Raw genomic sequence first — 24464 nt, 5'->3', positions numbered from 1 at the left:
AAACTTTTCTTTAGTCTTTGTTATAATGCAAATATGTGACCTGAAAAATCACCTGCTTAATCTACTGCTCCACCAAAGTGGACATGACTCAGTTTACCAGATTAGCTAGCTAGAGTCTAGAGAGAACAGGGAATAAGAAAATGAAATGAGACAATGGGAATAGCTGGTGTATGGTCTAATAATTAAGTCATGGGGGGGGGTCCTTATTGAGCACCTATTATCTTCCTGCATAATGTATTAGTTGCTGGCTGGACCCCAGAAAGATCCCTTAGAGGTAATTCCCGAAGTGGGTAGGAGAGTACCAAGGCAGCTCCGCAGAGCTCCCCCAAAGAAAGCCAGATTCGGGGCTAGACCATGCCCTTTGTCATCCTCTCCCTTGGTGAGAAGAGCCAGAAGGGTTCCCTTGGAAGAGACTAAGAAGGCACCCAGCCAACAGGGGAGAGTAAACAGATTTCATGACCCTATGGGGCTATTGGACAGCTTGTTGTTTGTGCCTCTTTAAAATTTGGAGCAAATAACATGCATCCTCCACTTTCCTAGCATCGACCATGAGTCCTTGTTTTCTTGGATATCATTCAGTTCTACTTGGCTTCTTCCTCAAACTCCTCAAAAGATATTTTCTCCTCTTTATGGGAATTTCTGGACCCTCTGCCTCTGCTTAGACAATTACTTTTGATGCTCTCACTGGCTGGTGTTTTTAATAAGAAAGTGTTATTTGAATTAATTCCCACTGATCATTTAATCCTATTAGATAATTAATATAATATGTAGGGTGAACCTATTACAGTTAAATAGCAGGAAAGAACAAAAGAAATATGGGGTTTGTGGTCATTTGTGTTAAGATTTCTATTAGGCTAGGCTAGTCATTTTCTTGCTGCTTATTAACATTGAAGTCTGACATTTATTAAGGTGATTTTAAAGAAAAAATTTAGTTGTATTATTTTACTTAATTCACGAATCTTGAATTTCAACATAGAGCAGGCTTAATTAACAATATCTTGTCTTATAATCAACTCATAACACTTTGATTAAACCAACTTTGATAATAACCAATATTATCCTTATTAAGGATAATAAGGTTATCCTTAACCACAGAAATGCAAACATTCAGGTCACAAATTTTCTGATTATTCTTTTTTGTGATAGACATTAGCTGATATTTGGTTAGAAGCATAATATATTTAGATTTGCTCAGTTACTGTGAGCGGAAAAACATTCTATGGTTATATAATATTGTGAGGCTATGTGACAACACTTTGTTTAGACAAAATGAAGAATATTGATTTATCAGGGTGCTAAAAATATATTCTCAGCCGTTCTTCTGGAATAAAAAGAATAACCACTTGATCTATTGAGCCTCATTCAATCTTGAAATGGATGAAGTTTGGGCCCCTGGGTGGCTCAGTGGGTTAATCCTCTGCCTTTGTCTCAGGTCATGATCTCAGGGTCCTGCGATGGAGCCCTGTGTCAGGCTCTCTGCTCAGTAGGGGAGCCTGCTTCCCTCTCTGCTTCTGCCTGCCTCTCTGCTTACTTGTGATCTCTGTCTCTGTCTCTGTGTCAAATAAATAAATAAATAAATCTTAAAAAAAAAAAAAAAGAAAGAAACGGATGAAGTTTTAGAAGGTTGGCTGTGGTAATCTTATTCACTGGTTAACCTAGGGAATATTCTCAACCACGTTCTCCCTGCTATCTCATGCAATAAATAGAAGCAACATACGAACTTCCCCAGCCTCCTTTACAGCTAGGATTGGTTTCATGATCTTGTTCTCATCAATGCCATGAAAAATGGAGTCTATGGGGTGGATTCTGAAGGAGCTCTTATTTTTCCTTATACTTTGTGCCTTGAATGTAAATGGAATGCCTGGAGTGTCAGGAATCAATTTGCAACCAAAGACAACAGAGATGAGGACATAAAGCCAGGGCTTTTGATGACATCATTGAGCTACTAGCCTTCTTTCATATTTACCTTCCTCTATATTTTTAATTGTGTAAGATGATTAAATGACTTCATTACTTACATAAAATGGCTGGTTAGTTTTGTCCTTGTTGTTTCACGTGTAGACAACAGCAGCTTATCATATAGTTCTCCCCTAGTTTGAGGAGATAAATCTACATTGTGTGCAGACCAAGTCAGCTCGCTGTCAGAAACATGGTCCAAATTTACTTCCCTGAGAGTAATCGAAAGCAGCACTTCCCAAGGGAACTTTGTGTGACGATGGAAATGTTCATATAGGCTACCATGAATACGTGGTCACTGAGTAGTTGAAACATGGCTAGTGCAAATGGAGGACTGAGTTTTTAATTATATATAGTTTTAATTAATTGAAACTGAACCTGAAATAGCCACCTATGTCTACTAGCTATCATATCAAACAATGCAAATCTAAAAAAAAACTGGAAAGTCTATTAAAGGATAGATTACTATAGTTCTTTTGAAAAACACGCAGCCTCTAACTTTATATATGTTATTTCATAGGCCCAGGAACACCTCATTATGGAAAAATGATTCAGCAGGGCTTTACATAGTGTCATGTTTGAAGGTTTTTAAACTGTATTTAACTTGCATATCAGCTAATGACACACAACTGATACCAATTTAAGCATCTGGAGGAGGAGGGGGCTGTCATGACCTCCAATGTGGAACTCACTATTAACTGCTATACCGAATGTGATTGGTAGAAATTACTCCAGCATGCCTCGGTGTCCTGTGCAATACTAAATAATCAGCATGCTTCCACGCACAGCAATTCCTAGAGCCCGAGGAAAAACAAATTCTGCAACCATCCACGGTGGCCCAGAACAGCTGAAGGTATCACCTCTTCCATCACCTGACAAGGATCACAGTCACAGACAACTACTCTGTCACCAGCTGCCTCCTGGCTGCTGAAAACAGGTCAGCAAAGGGTCAGCAAGTCGTTCTGTGTTGGGAAGCTGAGTCCCTTCAGTCTAGGCCGATGCACAATTTCAAGAAGGAGTTGACAAATCAAACTTATTCCAGAAACAGGACTATTCACACTCAGGGTTCTCCCAAAACACACTCTATTAAAAAAAAAAAAAAGTTCAATTTAAGAAAGCTACCGTCTCTCATTTCTAACCAATGGTAGTTAGGTAAATGCTTCCTGAGACAATTATAGACACTGGATGGACTCGAAGTCGACTGCTGTCCCCAGAGAAGTTATGTATCCTCAGTGTTATTCTCCTTTCATGTCCACAAAGACTTGCTTCTTGTCGGTTTGCAGTGTGTTGCTTTGAAAACACTGATGTTTTCTTGACGGGTCTGGTTTTGAACTACTTATTTTACAGTAGCTTCCAATGTTCGAGAAGATAAAAATAACCATGTGCGAGAAGTTAAGACCCAGTCCTCGGGGCGCATGGGTGGTGCAGTAGGTTCAGTGTCTGACTCTTGGTTTTGGCTCAGGCCATGACCGCAGGGCCGTGAGCTGGAGCCCCACGCAGGACTCCACACTGGGCGTGGTGTCTGTCTGAGATTCTCTCTTTCTCCCTCTCCCTCCCTCCCCCTGTGCTCTCTCTCTCTCTCAAATAAATAAATAATATATTAAAAAAAAGAAGTTAAGACCCAGTCCTCATAGAGGCTAGGTGTGAGACACGCTCTATAGGAACACACTGTGTCTGAAAGAAGGTCACGTTCAGAAAGTATCACCCATAAAGATGTACCAAGATGTAAATGTTTACCTATGATGTGGCTCTGAAATGTGGAATCTGCAACTGTATCTTCATCCTCCTGCAGGCTCACACTTGCTTCTTTTATCTGCAGCAACAAGAAAATAATGTAAGTTCTTATTTGTTATATGAAATAGACTGTTCATAATTAGAATGATGTTTCATTCTGTAATAAATGTGGGTATGTGTGAGTGGGTGTGTATACACACACAACACACATGTATACACACATATATGTAAACACGCTACCTGTACATACATATATGTGAATGTGTATGTGTGTGCATCTATGTGTACACACACATAGATATATATATACATGCATAGATATTTTCTTCATTCTACTTTTCCCTACTCTATCACTTGGCTGTATCAGAAATTTTAATTACTAGAGCAAGAGTATATTTTCAGAAACATAACCCCAGACCTGGAAATGAGGATTTACAGGGCACCTAATTCTCCATAAGATGTTAAAGATACAGCTTTGGGTTTTAAGATTTAATAAAGTCAATAACACAAAGCTGTTAGGTAAAATTAAAGTCAAAGGAAATATAATTCCTCCAGAGACAGTGACTTCTACCACAAGTTATTTTAATAAGAAAGAAATATACTTAGATCTCCTGACCCTTTCCTGGAATGTAACTCTCTAAGAAAATGATTTCTTTTGTTCTTTCTATGATGAAACATAAGGTGACTGTGATGTATACTTAGTGAACTAGAGCAGTGACACATTTGTATTGATTTTTTAGGTCAAAAACATTCCCCTTCTATTTCAGCTGAAATATCCAGATGCTGAATGGGTTAGCACTCGGCAGAACTCTAGAGAAACCTGAATAAGTCACACTGTTTTATGAACGAGAATTCTGATCTCCAGCAAGTTTCCTTCAACGCACTGTAAGTGGAAGTGCTGGGATTAAGACTCATGTCCCTTGCTTCTCAATCTAGTGGCAGTGGTCGCAACAATGCAACCAGTACAAACCACTATTTAAAAGGCAAACTCTGAAATACTACGGATTACTCAGTATTACACAATTACAATTTTCATGCCTGTGATCTCAAACTCCCCAGAGGGAGCTAGATGCTACTGTTAGCCTCCTCCTCCTGAAGAAACAGATAATTGCCAAGGTGGTGGAACCAGGATTCAAACTCAGCAAAACTGACTGCAGATTTGTGTTCATCTGTGGGCACTTTGTTTTTCTCAAATTTTCCTTTGACTATGCCAGTGGACTTGGCCTCAATTTCAAGACAGCTTGCGGTTGTTGGCAGAATGACCCTAAAACACTCTCTTAAAATACATCCCCATCAGTCACCTGGGAAGCCAGTGATAATGACATGAACTGTGCACTGAATGCAGTGGGGTTCTGCTTCGGCACATACATTAGAGGCCGTCAGTGGATATGCTCAGGAGCTTGAGCTGAATGCCAAGAAACTCTTATTTCATACTCACAATACAGAAATTCATATGGTTGCATACTGACCTTGAGCTAGATTTAGCTTTTGACTTTTACCTATTTTTCATATCTAATGGAATAAGACCAATTATTTATATTTTATAACTTCGGTTCCAATATCAGAATGTAATTGGTGCTTGTTCTGGATGTGCTGAGAGCCAGAAGGTGGCAGACTGAAGAGAGTATGGAGAAGGCATCCTGAACCCCACAAGGAGAGACCAAGGATTGAATATCCAGAGGTCACATTCATCACTTCTTCCCCCCATCAGCTCTCTGCTCTGCAGGCACTTCCCTGTTTTTTAGCACGTCCAGAGGAAGAAAGTTGGGGAACGGGGCAAGGGTGGGGGGAGGCTTCATCAAGTCTGTGGACACTTTGATAGTGGACAATTATGGATAGCAGAGTAGAAAAGCACTGTGAGCATGAGCAAGGCTAACATCCTACTTAATTGCCTTCCAAAGTTTGTGTAGCTCAGTGACCTGTTTGTCACAAGGCTATCAAAAGACCCACCGACAAAGGGATCTCAAACTACCTACATTTCCTTTAACAACCCAACATGAAACTTCCATCCTTATTTAGAGAGACATCAAGGAAATCTCTATATTCTCAGCCCATACATGTCTCATGTTTTCTCTTACCTGTTATGTAAAACAGTATTTCCTTTAGGTTCTTCTACACTGATCTATTTTTTTTTTAAGATTTTATTTATTTGACAGAGATCACAAGTAGGCAGAGAGGCAGGCAGAGAGAGAAAGAGAGAGGAGGAAGCAGGCCCCCCACAAAGCAGGGAGCCCGATGTGGGACTCGATCCCAGGACCCTGAGATCATGACCTGAGCCAAAGGCAGACGCCTAACCCACCGAGCCACCCAGGCGCCCAACAGTGATCTATTTTAAGCTTGAAGGTATCCCGGGCTCACCTGCTGGCTTATCGGGGAATCATCCTCTCTATCAGTCTGTGAGACTCTAAACTAAAGAATCCAATAGTTAAAATCAGATTCTCACCTTGCAGATAAAGGAAAGGAGGCTCATATAGTGTTAATGATCTCTTCAAGGTCACAGAGGATTTCGGTTTTAGAGTGGGCATTTCTGGCCCCTATTCATTGCCAAAATTAAATTTTTCAGAGTCATTGTTACAGTCCTCCTTCCCAGACCTTCCAAAGAACTACTATTTTCTGTTAGTGTCTGGCAGTTAGATATGTAGGCAGTATTCCATGTATACATAAATTTTATTTTTATTCAAGAGTAGCAAAAATTTTCAGAGACTGTGTGTGTGTGTGTGTGTTTAAATTCTCTGCTTCCCTTCCCTTCTGGTTCCCTAATCTGTTTGTGGAACTTAACTACCACCTTTTTCCGAGTATCATATTGAGGAAAGAAAAAAAAAAGCTGTCCTATAGTCCTACCTGTCAGCTGCTTGTCAGAACTTTCCTAGGGCTCTATTTGCTTAACAGCAAATGCTAAATATGGCCTCTGGGGACTTATCAGAGGAAAGGCCCCTAATTCTTTCAGGTTTCCTGGGCTGATGACCCATGAGGAGCAGATGACCCATGACAGGAAAATCCGAAGAAGATAGGTGAAAAATCAGCGAAGGAATGACAAATGGGGGAGTGCCTTAGAATGGCATACTTGTTGGCTCTAATTATCTACACAAATAGATTTCAATGCAAGGCGGTTATTAAAGAAATCCGTTTGCCTATGGAAATGAGGGCCATAATTTATTTTGACAGTTGATTCCCCTTACTATTTACATTTTTTACAGGCTGAACTTAAAATTAATTTTCACTCTTGATCACGCAGTGGTATTGGTGAGAGGTTGTGGGAACTTTCCTGGGACTAAGGGGCTGGCAACTCAAGATTAAGAACTTGCCAAAGATAGAGACAACTGGGACGATCTTCATTAGACAAAGTACTTCAAAGATGAGAGTTTTCACAAAATCAAGAAGTTTGGCTCAGAAAAGAATGGTGGTTTACAGATACAGAATTTTCTCGGCCATTGTTCTAACAGGAACTGATACAAATTAATGTCAAGCAATATCCTATTTGGTAAGAAGTTGCAGGTAACTCAGGCAACAACTCTTGGCTATTTTTGGTTTAAGTTTATTGTCAGTACTTTGGGTGCCTTGTAATGGTGCATTTTCAACTCTTGTCCATCTTTTGGGCTCTGCCCTTGTAGTCAAAAATGGTACCAAATACTGATCTCTAACAAGAAACCATTAAATGTCACTGTGCCCATTATATTCTACTAACCCCTATTATTAGAAAGCACAGGGAGGAAGAAGCTTACAAAGGAACCTGGAGGAAAATGGAGAAAATAAATCACCATATATATATGTGTGTGTATATATATATATATATATATGCACACACACGCAACGTACATATAACATATATATATATTATGTATGTATGTACATTATATATTATGTATGTATGTACATTATATATATATTACATTACATATTACTTTTAGAATTAAACCCAACATTTGGGGACAACTTTCATTTGAAATTCTGCTTACATTTCTTCCTTGACTCATCCTAACTGAACTGCTTGGGAACTGCTTCCCAAGAAGACAACATTTTGCAGTCGAAGTTTATTGCAAATGAAAAGAACACAATGAACCTAAGTGAGACAGGCAGTAATTTTTGGAAGGAAAACTCCAGAAGGCATTACCTTTAGAAAAGTTAGTCATTTAGAAAAATTTGCAGGAGGAGAGCAAAATATGCATGCTTCTTATTAGCATCAAATAGCACTTAGAACAGAACTGTTCAATTAAGGATGCTGAAATTATAACATTTTGCAGAACTTAATAAGATGATAACAATTTGCGTAATTATTGTACTATTTTATCCTATTTCATCACCACAGTACCATTTTAATGGAATAGTATTTGATGCTTTTTTATTAGCATACGTGATTTTCTTTTTCAGACTATGGGACGCTGGGAGAAAAAAATACTCAAAATTTAAATTAAAATATTGAAAAGGCCATCTCTTCCCAGAGCATGATGAAAGTATACGATCATGTTAATTTTGTTAACAATTTTTATTTTGTCCAGTGATAGTTAAACAGGAGTCTGGAGCTGCCTTCCCTTGAGACTTCTCATTCCACAAAATTATCTGAGTCCACAGGAAGGAAGGACTTATGACATGCTGCAATAGAACGCATTTCTTTCTTGATTATTTACTTAATACCAATGCAGTCTTTCCTGGGGATGCCTTTCCCCCTCTTATAATGATTTTATATAATTCAAGTAAAAGTACAAAGTAACATGGCCCTTGTCTAAATTACACAAAAATTAGAGCTAAGTGGTCTGTAAATGATGGCCTAAATGGGGACATAAGACTCTAATTAAGGCTCTGAAAGGAGAAAAAAATTAAATTCTGCAAAGAATTAATGGGACTTTTACGCATTTTTTAAAATGTATCTAGGAATCCTGAAAATGGATATGGATACAGAATTAGTAGCAGACTAAACGGAGGTCAGCTACATACATAGCTGTATGTATGGAAATAATCTTTGCATTATAATCACCACAGATTAAAATAATTAAAATCCCTGAGGACCCTCATAACGAAATAAAGTCTTGGTTTGTAAAGGGAAGAGATGGTGATATAAGATTTTGAACAGTGACTTTATTAAAAAAAAAAACAAAACATACCGTATGTATTATGTGCAGTTCTTGTTTTTATCCCACCTGACTACAATGAGAAGAATCTTTTGCAACATAGTTTAAAATAAGCAGACAGCAAATTTACCTTGAGCCCTAGCAGTGGAAAATTCCCTCAAACTCTGAATTCTAAGAGGTTCATGGGTATTCCCATCAATGTGCTATGGTATTAGAATATATCCTATTTTGCATCTAATTTACTTCCTGTGTAAGCTGATAACATATAATAAATAGGTTTTCACTGCTAGTCTTGTACTAGTCCCAAAGGAGACTATGGCAATGTCCTCTTTGGAATTAGTAATTTTCGTCCACTCCACATTGATGATTACAGAGATGAAACAAAAACCATTGTATTTTACATTAAAAAAGAAAGAAAGAAAGAAAGAAAGAAAGAAAGAAAGAAAGAAAGAAAGAAAGAAAGACAGACTGGGTGGTCAGCTACCCAGGTTAATAATATTCCTCTACATGGAAAAGCTTCCCAGCATGACTAATTTCCTCTTGTAGCTAACTAGAAAAAATTAGCATATCCCAATTGATTATGTATTTTGGGGTGGTTAGGGAATCTTTGTACTTTAGAGAAAACAGTAAGAGTGTTTCTTGTAGATATTCTGAAAGGACCAAAGGACACTTATTACTACACTGTGAAAGACTGAAGACGAGAGACGAAAAGCACAGAAATTATTTTAGCATTAGGAAGTAACAAGAAAGTAAAAATGAAACTGTAAAAGCCAAACAGAGGGTCTTTTTGTTTCTTTGGTACTTCTGTGCAGTGAAGATATACCCTAAGCTGTCAGAAACATATTAAATGGGGCATAGTTAAATTGAGTGCCTCCGATAAGGGGCTCTGCCAGGCTATCAAAGTTTTAGATCAGTGGGATTGAATTTCTGGCATATTGCACATTTCCAAGCATTCATTCTCTCTCTTTCCTTTCGGTGACACTACAAGGGCAGTCTTAGATATGCTTATAATTTGTGATTTTTATAATGCAGGGGACATCTACGTTTTCAAAGAAGGGAGGATACCATGGAAGCCCAGAAGAGAAAAGGGGGGGGGAAGAAAAAAAATTTTTTGTGAAGAACATAGTTCCCACAGGATTTCTGAGTTTAATATAAAAGACTACAGCTCCTCAGAGTCCAGAGCTCTTTGAAAGAAAAGTGTGCATTTGTTGTCAACTGAAATATGTCTATGAAATTCTTAATAACTAATAATGCCAATCGTTATTCCTAAAATCACCTCTAAACCACTCCAGGAAAAAAAAAAAAGTATAATTACTAGGTTTCCCTAAGAAAATGGTAGCAATTACCATACTTTACAATTTCTTTGATTGCAGTACAAAAATATATGGATACGGTAATTCTGTAAAAAGAATATTTTTGTTTATGTAAGTGCTTCAAAACTTACATAAAGAAATAATGAATATCACCAAAGCAATTATGCAAGAACAGAAGGAATGTAAGGAGATTCAGTGCAACTTAAGGTAATTTTAAAACAAAACTATTATTTGAAACTAGCAAGTGCTAGGGAAATGGAAAATGCCCTTTCACCCATTTTTTTTTTAAAGGAAATTACCTGAGTTCTGGACCTCACAATTAAGAGACGGCATAATAGGGAGTCAAGTTGCAAAGTAGATTTCTTGGCCTTAACACCTGTCTAGGTGAGAGGAATTGGTACATAGACAGAACTTCCAAAAAAAATGAACAGTTCTTAAACTGAACCATCAAAATGGCCAATAATCTCTCTAGTTGTTTAGCACTTCTGGTTTTCATAACCACGTTCCTTCCTTTTTGTATCACTGGGAGTGAAGGAAGAGGTCATCAAACAAATCCCCTGCACCGGAGTAGAATTTGAAGATGACAGCTGACATCACAGTGTCATTTGCCAGCACTGTTTGGTTCCACCGTCCTCCTGAAAGGGAGCTAACACAGCAGCCTTACCGGATGGAGCGCCCCATTTGCAATCTCACTGCCACCTCTCTGCGGGAAGCCGTTACCAGCTTTCTCTCCTTTTTCCAGAACTTTCCTACCCTTCCCAATCTCTTGCTCATTCATTTCCATCAGCAAAGGTAGAAAGAACCCAGGCAGGTTCACTTCGGAACCAGGATGGGTAGAGCACTTACCAGGGAGCCTTTCGGTATTTCCACATCGGCCTTGGTTTTGATGTTTTTCTTGTGGTTTCCTTGAGTGCTTGCAGAGCTGCTGGTGAGACAGGAGCCCTGGGAGCTGCCCTTTAACACACTCCTGCAGGAAACATTATTTGATCCACTTTCTGTCTGTTGAGCTGCTTTCTTATCAACTCTGCAGGTAGAAAGTGATTCCTCTGATAAATTACATTGCTCTTCTTCAATCACTACTTTTCCCAATCCTTTAATGTTTAAAGTACCTCTTTGTATCTCTTTGTCTTTAAACCTTTGAGTGATAAATGTTTGTCAGTGGCCTTGATCAAATCTTCATCTGACATTCCAGTAGTGTGTCAGTTTAGATTTGACAAAATTTATTTTATTTTTATTTTTTTAACTGCTTGTGAGGTGGGGGGAGGAGGGAGCAAAATAAAAGCCACTGAAGAGTGATTGCTAAACACAAGTCTGGCTTAAGATCAGCGGGAAATGTAATTACCTCTGCAACGTTTCTAAGTATACGTTTGCTTGGTACAATCAATGAGGTCGGCATACCTTAAAATGTATGTATAATTTCTTCCATTTCATGCCATGTGAGTACATTCACAGTTCCAGTATAGGTTGAATTTCTATCAACCTTGATAAAACTTCCCATTCTTTAATTTCAAAGACCACTGGTTTGGTTAACAAAGTAACATGGACTAAATTATCATTTTATTGCTAACTTTTATTTCATTGTTTAAATTCTGGCTAATGTAGAAAAGGCTGCTATTCTGCATTTCTGCTTGTATGAAAACATGCTTGACTGGGGTTTACTGGGTCGGAAGTCAATAACTCTCCTTGTTTCTGTGGGGGGAGCCCCCTGACATTTCACACCCTCCCTTCGCCAACACGTTACCTGTTCAAAAGTTCCGTCATAAACGTATCTTTAGTAGAACATGTAACAGGGCTGGGTCTATTTCTTGGTCCAAACTTCATTTGGTCATAAATGCCTTGCGGTGTTTTCAGATCATTTTTGCTTCGTAAACTACTGTCTGGACTCTCCGCCACCTTGGTGTTCCTGGTAAGTTCATTTTCTATTTTACGCTGCAGCTCAGGCTTCTTTTTCTCTTTTTTCTTTTCCAATTTTAGTTGTTTATTTCCAAACCCCAAACCTTTTGCATCTTTTTTTTCCACTTTGGTTTTGGAGACATCCATCTTCCTGCTACTGAGAGCTGGAAGTCTACTCCGAAAACCAAGCCAGCTGGCAAAAGAAGGCCCGGGCTTTGGCTTTGCTTCCACAGAGGGGGACTTTGTTTGCACTTGGCCCTTTTCCACATTTTCCTGAATGCACAACATGACCTTTTCTTCAATTGTAGGTGAGAGGGGGGCTTCAGGGCTCACAGCGCCAGTCTTGGTTGTAGAAGTATCTGGACACCTTCCAGAAGTCTCTAGCTTGGATGTCCTGCTCGGTTCAAAATTGGTCGGATGCTGTGTCCTCCCAGGGTTCTGCAGGGCTTGTGGGCAGTGTGTTGGGGCGGGTGGATATCTGTGGTGGTCACTGCTTGCTTCCTCAGGGACAGCCTCACTGTCCCCTCCCTCGGGGTAACCCTGCTCATCTTCCATTCCACATGGGGTGGGGAGCTCTTCGGATTTGGGAGGGACTCTCAAAGGCAACTTGCTTGGGCTCCCATGCTGGCTGCTGGAGCTGCCTGTACTCCTGGGGGAGCCTTGCCTGGAGGAGGGATGCCCCAGAGGCCTCCCAGCCCCGGGAAGACCATCAGACATGGGGGCAGAAGGGGTCTTGGGCAAGCCTTCCGTGGAGGAACTCTGCCGGGTGAGGGAATTGCCTCTCTCAGCAGTGTTGGTGATAATCTGAGTTCGAACTTTGCCGGGCCCTTCCACGGGGGGTGTAGGGGGCTTGTCTCCTGAGTAAGTGCTGAAACTCTGACTGCGGGCTTTGGCCCCATTCATGCCTAGGGCTGGTTTTAGGTGTGGCTTACTGGAGGAGAGGGATCTTTTCACAGACTTGTTTTCTACCCCATCTTTTCCATCAGCCCCAGGGATGCTGTTTTCTAATGACTCTGGCATTGCTGTATCCAGGGGAATCCCTTCAGGCAGCCTGTCTTGTGCCTGAAAACCCAGTGGAGTCACATTTCTTTCATCCGTTATGGTCTCCAGGCTCACTGGATTCCCGGCGTCCTCGGGCTTAGACTTGTTCCCAGCCACAGAACTTTTAGAGGCTTCATTCAGACTGTCTTTTTCATGTTTCCCTGGCACCGTGGAACTTTTCCTGAGTAACTGGGGAGACTTCATGAGAACCTTGAGCCCAACTGGGAGGCGAGTTTTCAGGCCTTTCTCATGAGCGTTTGGACAACCATATGGGGTGTTATGGCTTTTGGAAGACGGTGATGATGAGTGACTGCTAACCTGAGATGATGGTGCCTCATTCACCCCTAAGAAGGAAGGCTTAGGTGATGTGGGGACACAGTCATTCAGCTGTCCTTTTCTTCCTGGAGACACACTTTTGGGGGACAGGATTTCCAGTGGCTCATGGGCTGAAGGACAATTCTTGGGAGTCCGTAACCCAGTGTCCATTTGTGTGGTCCCAAGCATTTGGTGAGGCGGAGTTTTGGGGACACCTCTCTTTGGGGAGACCTTTGGGGGCCCTGGGGCCATCACAACAAAGGAGCTAGAGGGGGTATGTGCGGAACATCTGGTTTGAATCACTGTTTCTGTGGAGGGTGGAGGGTGAGTGAAGATAGGCTTTCTGAAGGCCACAGAAGGTTTCTTCCCCGGCACTTCTGCCAGGATCTGATTAGAAGAAATAATAGGAGCAGAGGGTCCTTTTAGAGGGGGGGATTTGTACATAGTCCTTGCTGCTTCACTGGGGACCCTGGTTTCAGGCTTGGCTGATGAGGGTGGTGGCAAATAGTCGTAACTGGGCCTGACAAGAAGGGAGCCTGACCTGTCTGGAGGGGGTGGGGGAGAAGGTGACTTCACCCCTGCCTCTGGCCCAGAGTCACAATGTTTGTCCCTCGTCGGGGATTCTCCATTATCACTAGGCTCAGTGAGGGACCTTGGCAGCAACTGTGACGCTGGAATCTGACTCTTGGAGCACGGGACCCAGTCCTTTCTGCTGGACATTTTGGAGCCATGAGGCAGTTGGCTGGGGTGTTTTGGAATGTGTGAATCCGTATGTAAATCAAAAAGGGGTGCTGGGCCCTCAGTCTTCTTATATCGTGAGAGTTTCCCGGGAGCTAAGGCTGGAGATTTTTCAAGAGACATGGGGCCAGAGGAGGGGACTCTTGCTGAGGCTTCAGGCTCCATTATTTTTGACTTCTGAGGTGAAGCCTTGCCCCTGGCAGGGACTTTTGTCAGACTCTGCTTTTGATAGATACCCATGGACACCGAAGACCTAGAACTACTCTGGCATGACAAATTCAATGTTGGTTTGCCCGGTCTTTGTCGCTGAGGACTTTGTGTTACTGTCCTGGGGCTGAAGGAACCATTGCGGGCCACCGCAATGTTATCTATGTCACCTTTTGGAATGTTTTTCTTGGTTTCCTCTTCAGGTCTCTTTAGGAAAGTGTAGTCTCTTGCAGTAGCTCCCGGCTGTAAATGAGCAATTCCCTGAGGTGAAAGTTCAGTGTGTTCTGCCTTGGGTCCAGTAGGGGCTTGGTTGATGGAAATCTCATTTCTGGTAACAGTGACAATGCCTGTCTGGTGAGAGCTGAATTCAATGGGCTCGCCGTCTTCGGCATCAAAGATGACAGTAATGCATTCTTCTGAAGAAGTCCTTTTTACAACCCTCTGCTGCTTAATGAAGCTAAATGTCTTTGGCCGACTCTCTAAGGAGATGGGCACTTGTTTTTCCTCCTCTTCAGGAGACCCATGTTGAGATTTTCCAAATCCCATGAGGATGTCCAGATTCTCCATGGACTTGTCAGTGTCGACAGTCAGTGACAAGTCTGAAGGGTTTTTCTCGTTACTGCTACCTATGTGCAACTCGTCGAGGGCTTCATTGTCATCGGTGTCTGAAAGCTGGAGACTGAGAGCCACATGGCCAGAACCAGGGTCACACGGCTCCCTCTCTCTCCGTACCTGAGGCGTCTGTGCATGCGGGCACAGCTTCCTCTCCAAGGGGCAGTTGCTGGCACAACTGGCCAGCTTTTCAGGCCTTTCCCTTGGGTAAACTGAAGATGTGCCTTCTGAAAAGTGTTTTCTATTCGGGTCCCAGCCAAATAGGCTGTCAGAAACACTGTGGGTTAATTTACGACTGTGCAGCCTGCAGCCCCGGCTTGGAGCTGCCTGGAGCAAGGGTAAGGAGGAAGAGTCCTCATCGGCATCATCGTGGGAATCTGTGTCATAAACAAATGTCTCGTGGGGCTCCTTGCAGGGACTCCTCCTGTCAGCTGGTTTGCAGGGGGGATAGTCCTTGAGGCTGCTGCTCTTAATTCCTGGAGAATATATCCCTTCATTGGAGTTCATGCAATCTTTATAACCCCATTTGGTTATCACCGATGGGGGTTCAAGTAGCACTTTTCGCTTCTGTAGCTTTCTCAGTCCTTCCAAAATGTGACTTTCCTTGATACGAGCTGGAGGTAGTTCATCTGTAGGACTAGCAAAGCCACTCGGGAGTGAAGAGTCAATACTTAGCCTTTTATCCCAGTTTTGTGATGATTTCTAGGAAAGAAAAGTAGGTATCAGAAATCACTGAACCACGTGGATCACAACTGTAAAAAGGAAAAGTCTGTCATTAGACTTGATTCTAGCAGTTAAGTGTTCATCTATAAATGCACACTTTAATTATTTAATGCAAATTAATCATTAACAATGTAGCCAATCTCTGTTTTGCCAGCTTCTGAGCTAAGGAACCCACGGTATAAGGAAGTGGTAGGTAAGGAGCCTGTCCTTGAGGAGCATGGGGATCAGCAGGGGAGAGGAGACGGAGCGCAAATAGCCAGAAGTCAAGGGAGCAATACCCAAGTGTATTTGTGTTTTATAATTGACCAATACAAATGTAGTAGGAACTCCAGAAATTCAGAGGAGAGAAATCAAACCTCTGCTAAGAAAAACCATGAAATGCATATAAGGAGTTTTTTGCTTTGTTTTGATTTTGGTTTTTTAAAACCTACCTAGCACTTGATGAAGGGTAAGTTTGTCTTAGTTGATAAATGGGGGAAATGATTTCTGGGTAGAAGTGGGGTGGCAAAGACCTGAATCATGAAGATAGGTTCAAGGTACACTTAGGAAATAACCAGATACGGCCTCACCGTATAGTGTTTCTGAGAGGTAGAGAGGGCAAATGGAAAAGCAAGTTGGTCCCTATCTCTATGGTCCCTTCCACTTTAAGGTTTGATACTTCTGTGACTTCAGGACTTTATTTGGTCAAAGGGGAACATCTGTGAGACACTTACATATATATCTAACAGTGGGATGTTCCTTAGCTGTTAGAACCCTATGGTAATGATTCACCAAGAAAGGTCAATTTCCTGTTCCTCATACCATTCCAAATACCAGGGCTAGTTTTGACCAAGAAACAACACAGAAAAAGCATTATATCCTGCCCAGACCTTCCTTTTTTTCATAGTACTGCTAATAAGAAGTGGTGGGGCAGAAGGAGAAAGCTAGCATTTCCCAAGCGTCTGCTGCGTAGCAACCACTGGAACAGGGCTTTGATTTAATATTCAGAACAACACCGTGAGGAAGACATTATCAACCCTGTTTTACTAGGGAGGAAACTGAGAGGCAGCATGGTTAGTCTGTTGGAGATCGCACAGTTAAGGAAGAGTTGGAACAATGCTTTCTGCCCTGGTTGCCCAGGTTCTTCCTATGACTCAGCTCCAAAGCAGTGGTGTGGCGATTTGCACCCAGGCTGCAGGTTGGCTCTGGAGCCTGCATGCCTGTAGGCGCTGCCAGGTTACTGGAGCCAAACTCAACCTCCATTCTCTCCTCTATATTAGTCAGTGTCATAATAGAGATTGTAGGTTATCCTCACATCCCTCTCCTAAATGGAACCCGCAGAGGTTAATCACAGACTAAGACTCCGGGAAATCAGTGGGATTTGGGCACTGACCTCAGTCATCGTCGTCGTCGTCTTCTTCTTCTTTTTTTTTTTTTTTTTAAGGCTATATGATTAATGGTGAAGAACTTGGGTGAGTGAATCTGGTGGTTTTAGATGTGTGCTCTGCACCCATCCTGGCTTAGAGCACAACCCCCTTTGGCATCTCTACACCAGCTGCCCCTGTCCCATAACTGAGCACAGATCATGTGCTCCTATGCAGAGGTTGAAAAGTGTCAGAAAATTACATTGGAGCCTTGGTTTTTTTTTGTAAGTGTTGAACATCTGTTTGCATCTAAGACATTTCTGTTAAAATGACACTTGCTATCAGAATAACATATGGTGTTTATTTGTTTTTTATCTATGTTTATTGTTTTTAAGTCAAATGATATATTTTCTTCAGAAAATTCTCCAGGGTCAGAAGTTGCTGTGGATAAATGTTGTTTGGTGATGCTTCCCCTTTCCTCTCTTTTCCTTTACACCATTAAAAACTTTTTTGGACATCAGGAGAAATCCTGTTAGTGAGTCTGGGTATTAAGGACCAATGTGGGCAGGCTGCCACTGTTAGGATTTCTAAGAATTTTCATGATCCTGAGAGCACATTCACAATAAGAAGAGGAGCCAGCAAAAGTACCCTGTAAGAGCTTGAAAAAGGCAGATTTGTTCAACCCGTGGAAGATGTGCTCAGCCTGCCTCCTGCTGCCTCTTCACAGCCTGTTGCCCCTGTGGTCTGATTCATCCTAGGGCCAGTGGCTGCAAACCTCCCACGGCCCCAGGCTCTCCATCCTGTGAGATTAGTCACATTCCTCAATCAGTTTTCCACAGGATGTTATGGTATCTAATAACCTGGGAAAAGTTTGGAACACTCTGGAAAATTGAAAAAAAAAAAAAAAAATAAAAAGGCATGAATCCCCTGTAGGAGAGATGGCGGCAGGAGCTGGCATTTCCATAGGCAGCTTCAGGCTTTGCTTGGAAAACGGCTATTCCGGGGAGCGATGAAATTAGCTGAAGGGTGCTCCTGGGAAAGCAGTGGCCTGGGTTTGATGCCCAAAGTCCTTTCTTATTTCTGGACTGGTCAACTACAGTTCTACACAGGTTTTGTTTCTTTGTTTGTTTTTTGTGTTTTGTTTTAAAGGACATTCTTTGTCTTAATATAACAAATCTATTCCAAACATGGCTGATTTAACAAAGCCACCAGAGCAGAATGGCGAGGGTGATTCTGGAACCAACTAGCCAGCTCTGCTACTTACCAGCTATGAGATCTTTGGCTGGCTACTTAGTTCTTAGCACCTCCATTTTCTCATCTGTATAATAGGGGACTAGGAGAATCTATTTAACTAGGTTCTTACGAGCACTGAATGAGCTAATACTTGTGAAATACTTTTAAGGCTGCGTGGGTCAGGTAAGTACTTGTGACTTAGACCCAGATTCCTCCAAGTAGGGCAGCCTAATGTATCTCCTGCAGGCTTCCTTTCTGTTTCCATAAAGAACAATATTAAAAAAAAAAATACTTGTGAATTATAGAAGAACCATTGGTCATATATTTATTATCCTGTAAGTTAATATTGTAGTCCCCTTCAAGTTCATATTCTATGAGTTTATTATGTAAGTGAATACTAAATAAGTATGTGGCACATGGTGAGCACTGTAGATGTTCCTGAAATAATATAAATGTAAATGCCTCTACGGGAGTGGATCCAGTTTGCTGGGTCCTTGAGAACTAGGACTTTTCCCTATAACATCTCGAGATCACGGTAACCTGAGTGTGCACGAAGTGAATAAAAACTTAATTTCTCGTTTTCAGGGAAGAGGTTTCCTTTTAAGATCAAGGATTATTCAAATTAGGAGAATTTCAGAAAAAAAAAAGAAAGAAAGAAAAGAAAGTCAAAGCAAGGCAAAGAAACACAAGATAAAGGCTCTGAGAAGGAGCGGAGGAAAGGGGATACACCAAGAGAGGAGAGCAGCGGCCATGAAGCCAGTTATAATCACAAAGACTCGAACATCCCTGACTGGGCTTCCCAGTGTGTTAAGAGCCAAGCCCTAGCAATCATTATTCAGAACTTCGAACATCTGCTCAGAAGGAACAACTCTAATAATATACATACTTTGTATCAGGAGGCTGAGTCCAAGGGAATAAGCTCTGAATTCAAGTTCGAAATTTTTTTCCAATTTCTTGTTCAGAGAATAACAAAGCTACCCCCTCACTACTATTCTCTGCCAGTTACAGAGTCCTCCTGGTTTCTATGCTTCCAAATCGTAAATGGAGTTTACACGAATGATAGAAAAATGACCTCCAAACCTTCTGATTCAAGGTTTCCATGCTTGTGTACTCTGCTTTTCTTCAATATCAGGAAGCTGCAAAGATAGCTATTCCAAACACTTGGCTTTCCCCAGTGTCCAAAGATGTTTGTTCAGAGCTTGAAGGAATCTACGGTTGTGTGGGTCCCCTTTACAGATGGGAGCCGTGGAACAGCAGGACTTAGTTAATAACCCGGAAGCCATGGTCCCTGTCACCTACCACGGTACTTTCTCTGCCATACCACCCTCCAATTTATAGTCAATTAGTGTTTTATGAGGCTATAAAATTGAGTAAAGGAGGTCAATATAATACATGCTATGCTTGAGTAGTAAATTCCGACAAAGCTAATGATACTTTCAAAAGTTTTGGTCATTTATTCTGAGTTGATGTACCACCCTCCCTATTGTCTGGTGGGGGGGATTCTCTTTGAGTTCTCAAGGGATGCTCTGTCTTGGTTGGCTTGGCAAGTGGCCTCATTCGCTCTCATTTGTGGTGGACATTAACAAGTCTCTCTGAGTGTCACAGTGATAGAGGGTGTCCATAAAACTAATTGGAAATGTCTGAGTTGGTCTGAAGTGTAGTCAGTTCCATTAGGCCGGGGCTCTAGGTTCCAACTGGACATAAATCTAGGCGTTTGGTGGGCTCCAGCAAAGCACAGAAGGAAAATTCTTCCTCCCTCAAACTCCCTCCCATGCCATCCAAGTCATTTGGGTCAAATCATCCCTCCAATCCTCACTTGCTGTGTGACTTGTGGCAAGCGATTTAACCTTTTTGAACAGGCTTCCTCTCCCATATAATGGAGGAAATGAGATCCCCGTGTCTAGTTTTGTGGGGAGTGAATGAACAGGTTCTCAGCAAATGGGCATTCTTTTTTGAGCCCTCTACCCACCTTCCACCTTGCAACCGGAAGAGGGTTCTTTTCTGGCTTGCTCTGATGCTCAAGTGTCTTGAAAGGAGGCCTTACCCTTTTCCTGAGGTTCTTCCCATCATGCCACGTGTAGGAGGAGCCACTGGAGTACTCGCTGCACGTGCTCGAAAGAGACAGCTCACTGCTGCTGCAGCTGTTTCGAGAACAGAGACGACCAGGGATGACAACCCCCAAACCAGGGCATTTCAAAGCAGGGACTCCTGATTTTGCACTCAGCTGACATTCCTAAAAAAGCAGGAGAGCTCTGAGTGAGAGCTTTGCTTTGGGGACAGCAGATACCAAGTTACCATTAGAGCAAAGGTAGCCCAGTGGTGAGAAGCAAAGCTTTTGGGTCAGACAGACTAGGGGTTCCAATCTTGGCTCTGCCTCTTACTAACACACTAGGAGGAATTATTTAATCCCTTAGAGCTACACTTTTTTTTTTTTAAAGTGAATAATGATAATACTGACTACCTTATGGGGTTACTGCAAAGACCAAATGGGGTTCCAGGTCGGAAGTGTATAGCACAGTACCAGGTAAGTAGGTGAGCTGCCCTCACCATTAGGCAGAATTGCCTCAATGGAAACTTCCCACTTTAACCAGGCATATTGGTCAAAGAATCAGATCAATATCAAGACAAGACTAATGGTCCAGAAGCATAAAGACAAGAGTAACATCTGGGGTGCCTGGGTGGCTCAGTGGGTTAAGCTTCTGCCTTCGGCTCAGGTCATGATCTCAGGGTCCTGGGATCGAGCCCTGCATGGGGCTCTCTGCTCAGCAGGGAGCCTGCTTCCCCCTCTCTCTCTGCCTGCCTCTCTGCCTACTTGTGATCTCTCCCTCTCTCTCTGTCAAATAAATAAGTAAAATATTAAAAAAAAAAAAAGACAGGAGTAACATCTTTGGCTGTAGGGTTCAAGAGCATGAGCACTAGACTGGGAGTCTAAGGACCTGGACGTCACATTGCCACTGGTATGAGATATTGAGCAAAGAATGCATTTAACTTCCATGGACCTCAGGGTCTTCCTTTGTGGGGGGAGGGGAGAGGGGGCAACAGCTCTACCAGATTACTCCCAGGGTCCCCTATGGCTCTGACAGCATCATTCCAAATCAGGACTCAAATGCCCAGGAAGCCATGTCCAGTAGAACACCAGTGAGGAATCATGAGGTTCTATTGTAAAGGCTATAGAACTTTTCATATCAGCTGGCTGTCCAAATGATAAAAACTGTCACATTGAGTAGACTTGGATTCCACACAAAAGATCCAGGAGGTTAGAACTCTAGGGGGTAGAGGCACAGGCGACAAAGTTGTAAACATCCCAGCACATCTTGACAGCCACCTTCTCAGCTCTTAATGTAACAGATGAAGCTCCAAGAGTTGGCCAAGCTCAATTAATTTAGCATCCTGATCACAAGAACAAAGTCTCTCCTTACGGCCTCATTCCAGTCTCCTATCTATATAAAGCTTGTCTCAGAAACTCTTTGATGGGGAACCATCTGTCTTCGTGTCATTTGCAGAATGGCAAAGCTTCTTACTTATGCAATTTATTGACATTTTACTGGTGCCTTTAGTACCTGAGTACTTATCACTGTTCTCCAAATGCAATTCCAGCTGATGGTGACCAAACACCTGTTCGAGGAAGGCAAAGTGTGCTATCCTGGGAGTACTCAGGGGACATGCTAACCTCCCATGTAAGTACAGAGGCTATGTTTAATTTCCCCTCTAATCAATATCCATAATGCTTCATAAAGTTAGATTTTCATATCAGGCATCTGTCTGCTATCAATACTTCATTTTTGCTGCAAAACAATCCCTTTAAGTGATCTAAGAATGCCAAGCAATTTTACTACTCTCTTCCCCAACCACTAAAAATCTGGCTCTGAATATCACCGAAAGAAGAAAGTTGTCTTAAAATTGAGCATTCAGCAGTATCTGTTGATTTACGACCTTGTTCATTGGTGCATGTGGCTTAGTTAAGGTGAGTTTGTATTTGTCTCATGACAGATGCCTACAAGCAGTGGTGCCGTTGCGTGGGCTCGCCTGACACTGACACGCCAGCTCCTGCACACACCCGGAACCAGCTTTCAGAAGTAACACATCACACTTCACTTCTGCTTGGGTGCTTTCCATTTCCGCCGTCCCCAAACCTCTCGCCTTTTTCGTTGTTTGATTAACTGAGGTGGTGGTTTCCTTTAGGACTGCCTCTGCTCAGACAGGTAGGTCTGTTCTCCAGAGAGAGACTGTGTCTGTGTCCTGAGAGGCAATCCAGATCTAAACTTTTCTAGAAAATACCCTCTCTTTTCACGCTCTGCATGGCTTCTGGTTACAGCTCGTGCTCCACCTTTCCCCAAAGTACTGAAGCTTATGTGATTTCCCTCTCTCTTCCCCCACCTGTTCCTTCCCACTCCACCTCTCAACATGGTATCTGTTCTTACAACCCAACTCAATTCCCAGGCCTCTTTCTACACATAAGCATCCTTGTCCAGTTGTTGTCCACGTGTGTATCTCTGGGGTGATGTTGGATTCAGAGGACAGGAAATTTGACCTCAGAGCTAGCAAAGGAAGGAACTGCTGTGGCTTTTTTTTTTTTTTTTAATTTAATATATTTTTTTTTCAGTGTTCCAAAACTCATTGTTTATGCACCACAACCAGTGTTCCATGCAATATGACTCTGAGAAACAAACTGAGGGTTTTGAAGGGGAGGGAGGAGAGGGGTTGGGTGAGCCTCGTGGTGGGTATTAAGGAGGGCACGTATTGCATGGAACGGCTGCTTCTTGCTTGACCGTGAATGTGAGCTGCCCGGATGGGATGAGGATACTTTGGGGAGGTGGGGAAGGCCCATCACTGTTGTGTAGAGGAGGATGGGGTTGGGGTAGTAAGGAGGGATGTGTAGGCTTCTTTTACTTCACTGTGCACACATAACATCTGAGATCTTGCTAAACGCAGATTCTGATTCAGCCATGCTGAAGTTGAATCAGAGATGTCGTATTTTGGGGACATTCCCAGGTGTTTCGATGCTGCTGGTGTAGGACTTCGAGTAGAAAGCCCCCAGGGGAAGCCGTGAGAGAGGTCTACCTCCTATGTGGGTATTTGGTAGTGAGTTGTGTCACCTCACAGCCTGATTGGGACTGTGTGGAGCAGGATGAAGGGGATGGCCAAGCCTACCCCTGGGCCATGCACTGGGGAGAGGGTGTGTGTGTGTGTGTGTGTGTGTGTGTGTGTGTGAAAGAGTATGTGTGTTGGGGCAATTACAGACTAATTCCTTACAAAGAAGAGGGCCAGGGTCACCTGGGTGGATCAGCTGGTTAAGCATCTGCCTTTCGCTCAGCTCATCCAGGATCCTGGGACAGAGCCCCATGTTGGACTCCCAGCTCAGCAGGAAGTCTGCTTCTTCCCTCCCTCTGTCTGTCCTCCTGCTTATGGACAGGCCCAGTAACTCTCTCTCTCTCTCTCAATTAAAAAAATAAAATCTTTAAAAAAAATAAAAAGAAGAAGAGGGCCAGTCCTCCCTACTAAGGCATTATATTTTCCCTACCTTAAATAATCAGCATTTGAATTTAATAAGGGATCCAGGACCTCAGACATCACGGTTGCAACGCGAGCTCCTTTTTCCTGCAGTTTCCTTCATCAGCACAATATTATCAGGCAGGATTATCTACTCCAGCGAAGAGCTAACTGTACTGTGGCTGAGAGCTTGAACTCTAAAGCCCTGTACCAGGCTGAAATCCTGGCTCTTCCACTTGCTAACTCCTTGACCTTGGGGAAGTTACATAACCCTTCCTTGCCTTGATTTCTTTCTTTGTAAATGGAGATAAGGAAAACACTGACCACCTAAGATCACTGTGAATGTGAACAGCCCTGGCATATAGTAATGCTTAGTAACATCCAGGTGCTACTACTATTAATTTTTGTTAAGATACATGTGTCTTGACTCTCAAAGTAAATCCTAAGTTTACAGTCTCCCTAAGAGACGCCATATTGTTCTTACTATACCAGTGTTGTCTGATGCCTCACACATCAGAAAAGGACTGAGCAAGAGCCAAAAGTGCGGGTGCGCTTTGTTTCTGGAAGTCCTGATGCGAGTTTCTGTAGAGACATGCTAGCAGATACCTGTCTGGTGTCATTCCCCATGTCTGCTGTGGTGTAATGTGGCTGAGGCACCGTACCAAGTCTGAAGAAGAACGGAAGAGGACTAAACAGCAGAGATCTTATTATTGCCCCAGTGTTGTTAGCAGGCATTGTGGGGCCAGCATTTTATGGGTTATGTCATGTCATCCTCAACACAATTTTCAGAAACAGAAAAG

The 24464-nt window shown here is 42.4% G+C and overlaps 1 protein-coding gene across 1 annotated transcript in view; it reads right to left on the bottom strand.

The window, feature by feature from the left end:
- The window catches only part of NCKAP5 (NCK associated protein 5), a 915059-nt gene that overhangs the window by 92495 nt on the left and 798100 nt on the right, over positions 1-24464 (bottom strand). Inside the window, 4 exon segments of the mRNA XM_047722528.1 lie at positions 3694-3769; positions 10916-11093; positions 11811-15577; positions 20219-20407. Coding sequence (XP_047578484.1) covers positions 3694-3769; positions 10916-11093; positions 11811-15577; positions 20219-20407 — 4210 coding nt within the window.

The sequence above is a fragment of the Lutra lutra genome, chromosome 3 (genome assembly GCF_902655055.1).
Source record: "Lutra lutra chromosome 3, mLutLut1.2, whole genome shotgun sequence".
NCBI lineage: Eukaryota > Metazoa > Chordata > Mammalia > Carnivora > Mustelidae > Lutra > Lutra lutra.
The sequence above is the reverse complement of the archived record's forward strand: the minus strand, read 5'-3'. Positions and strand labels throughout refer to the sequence as shown.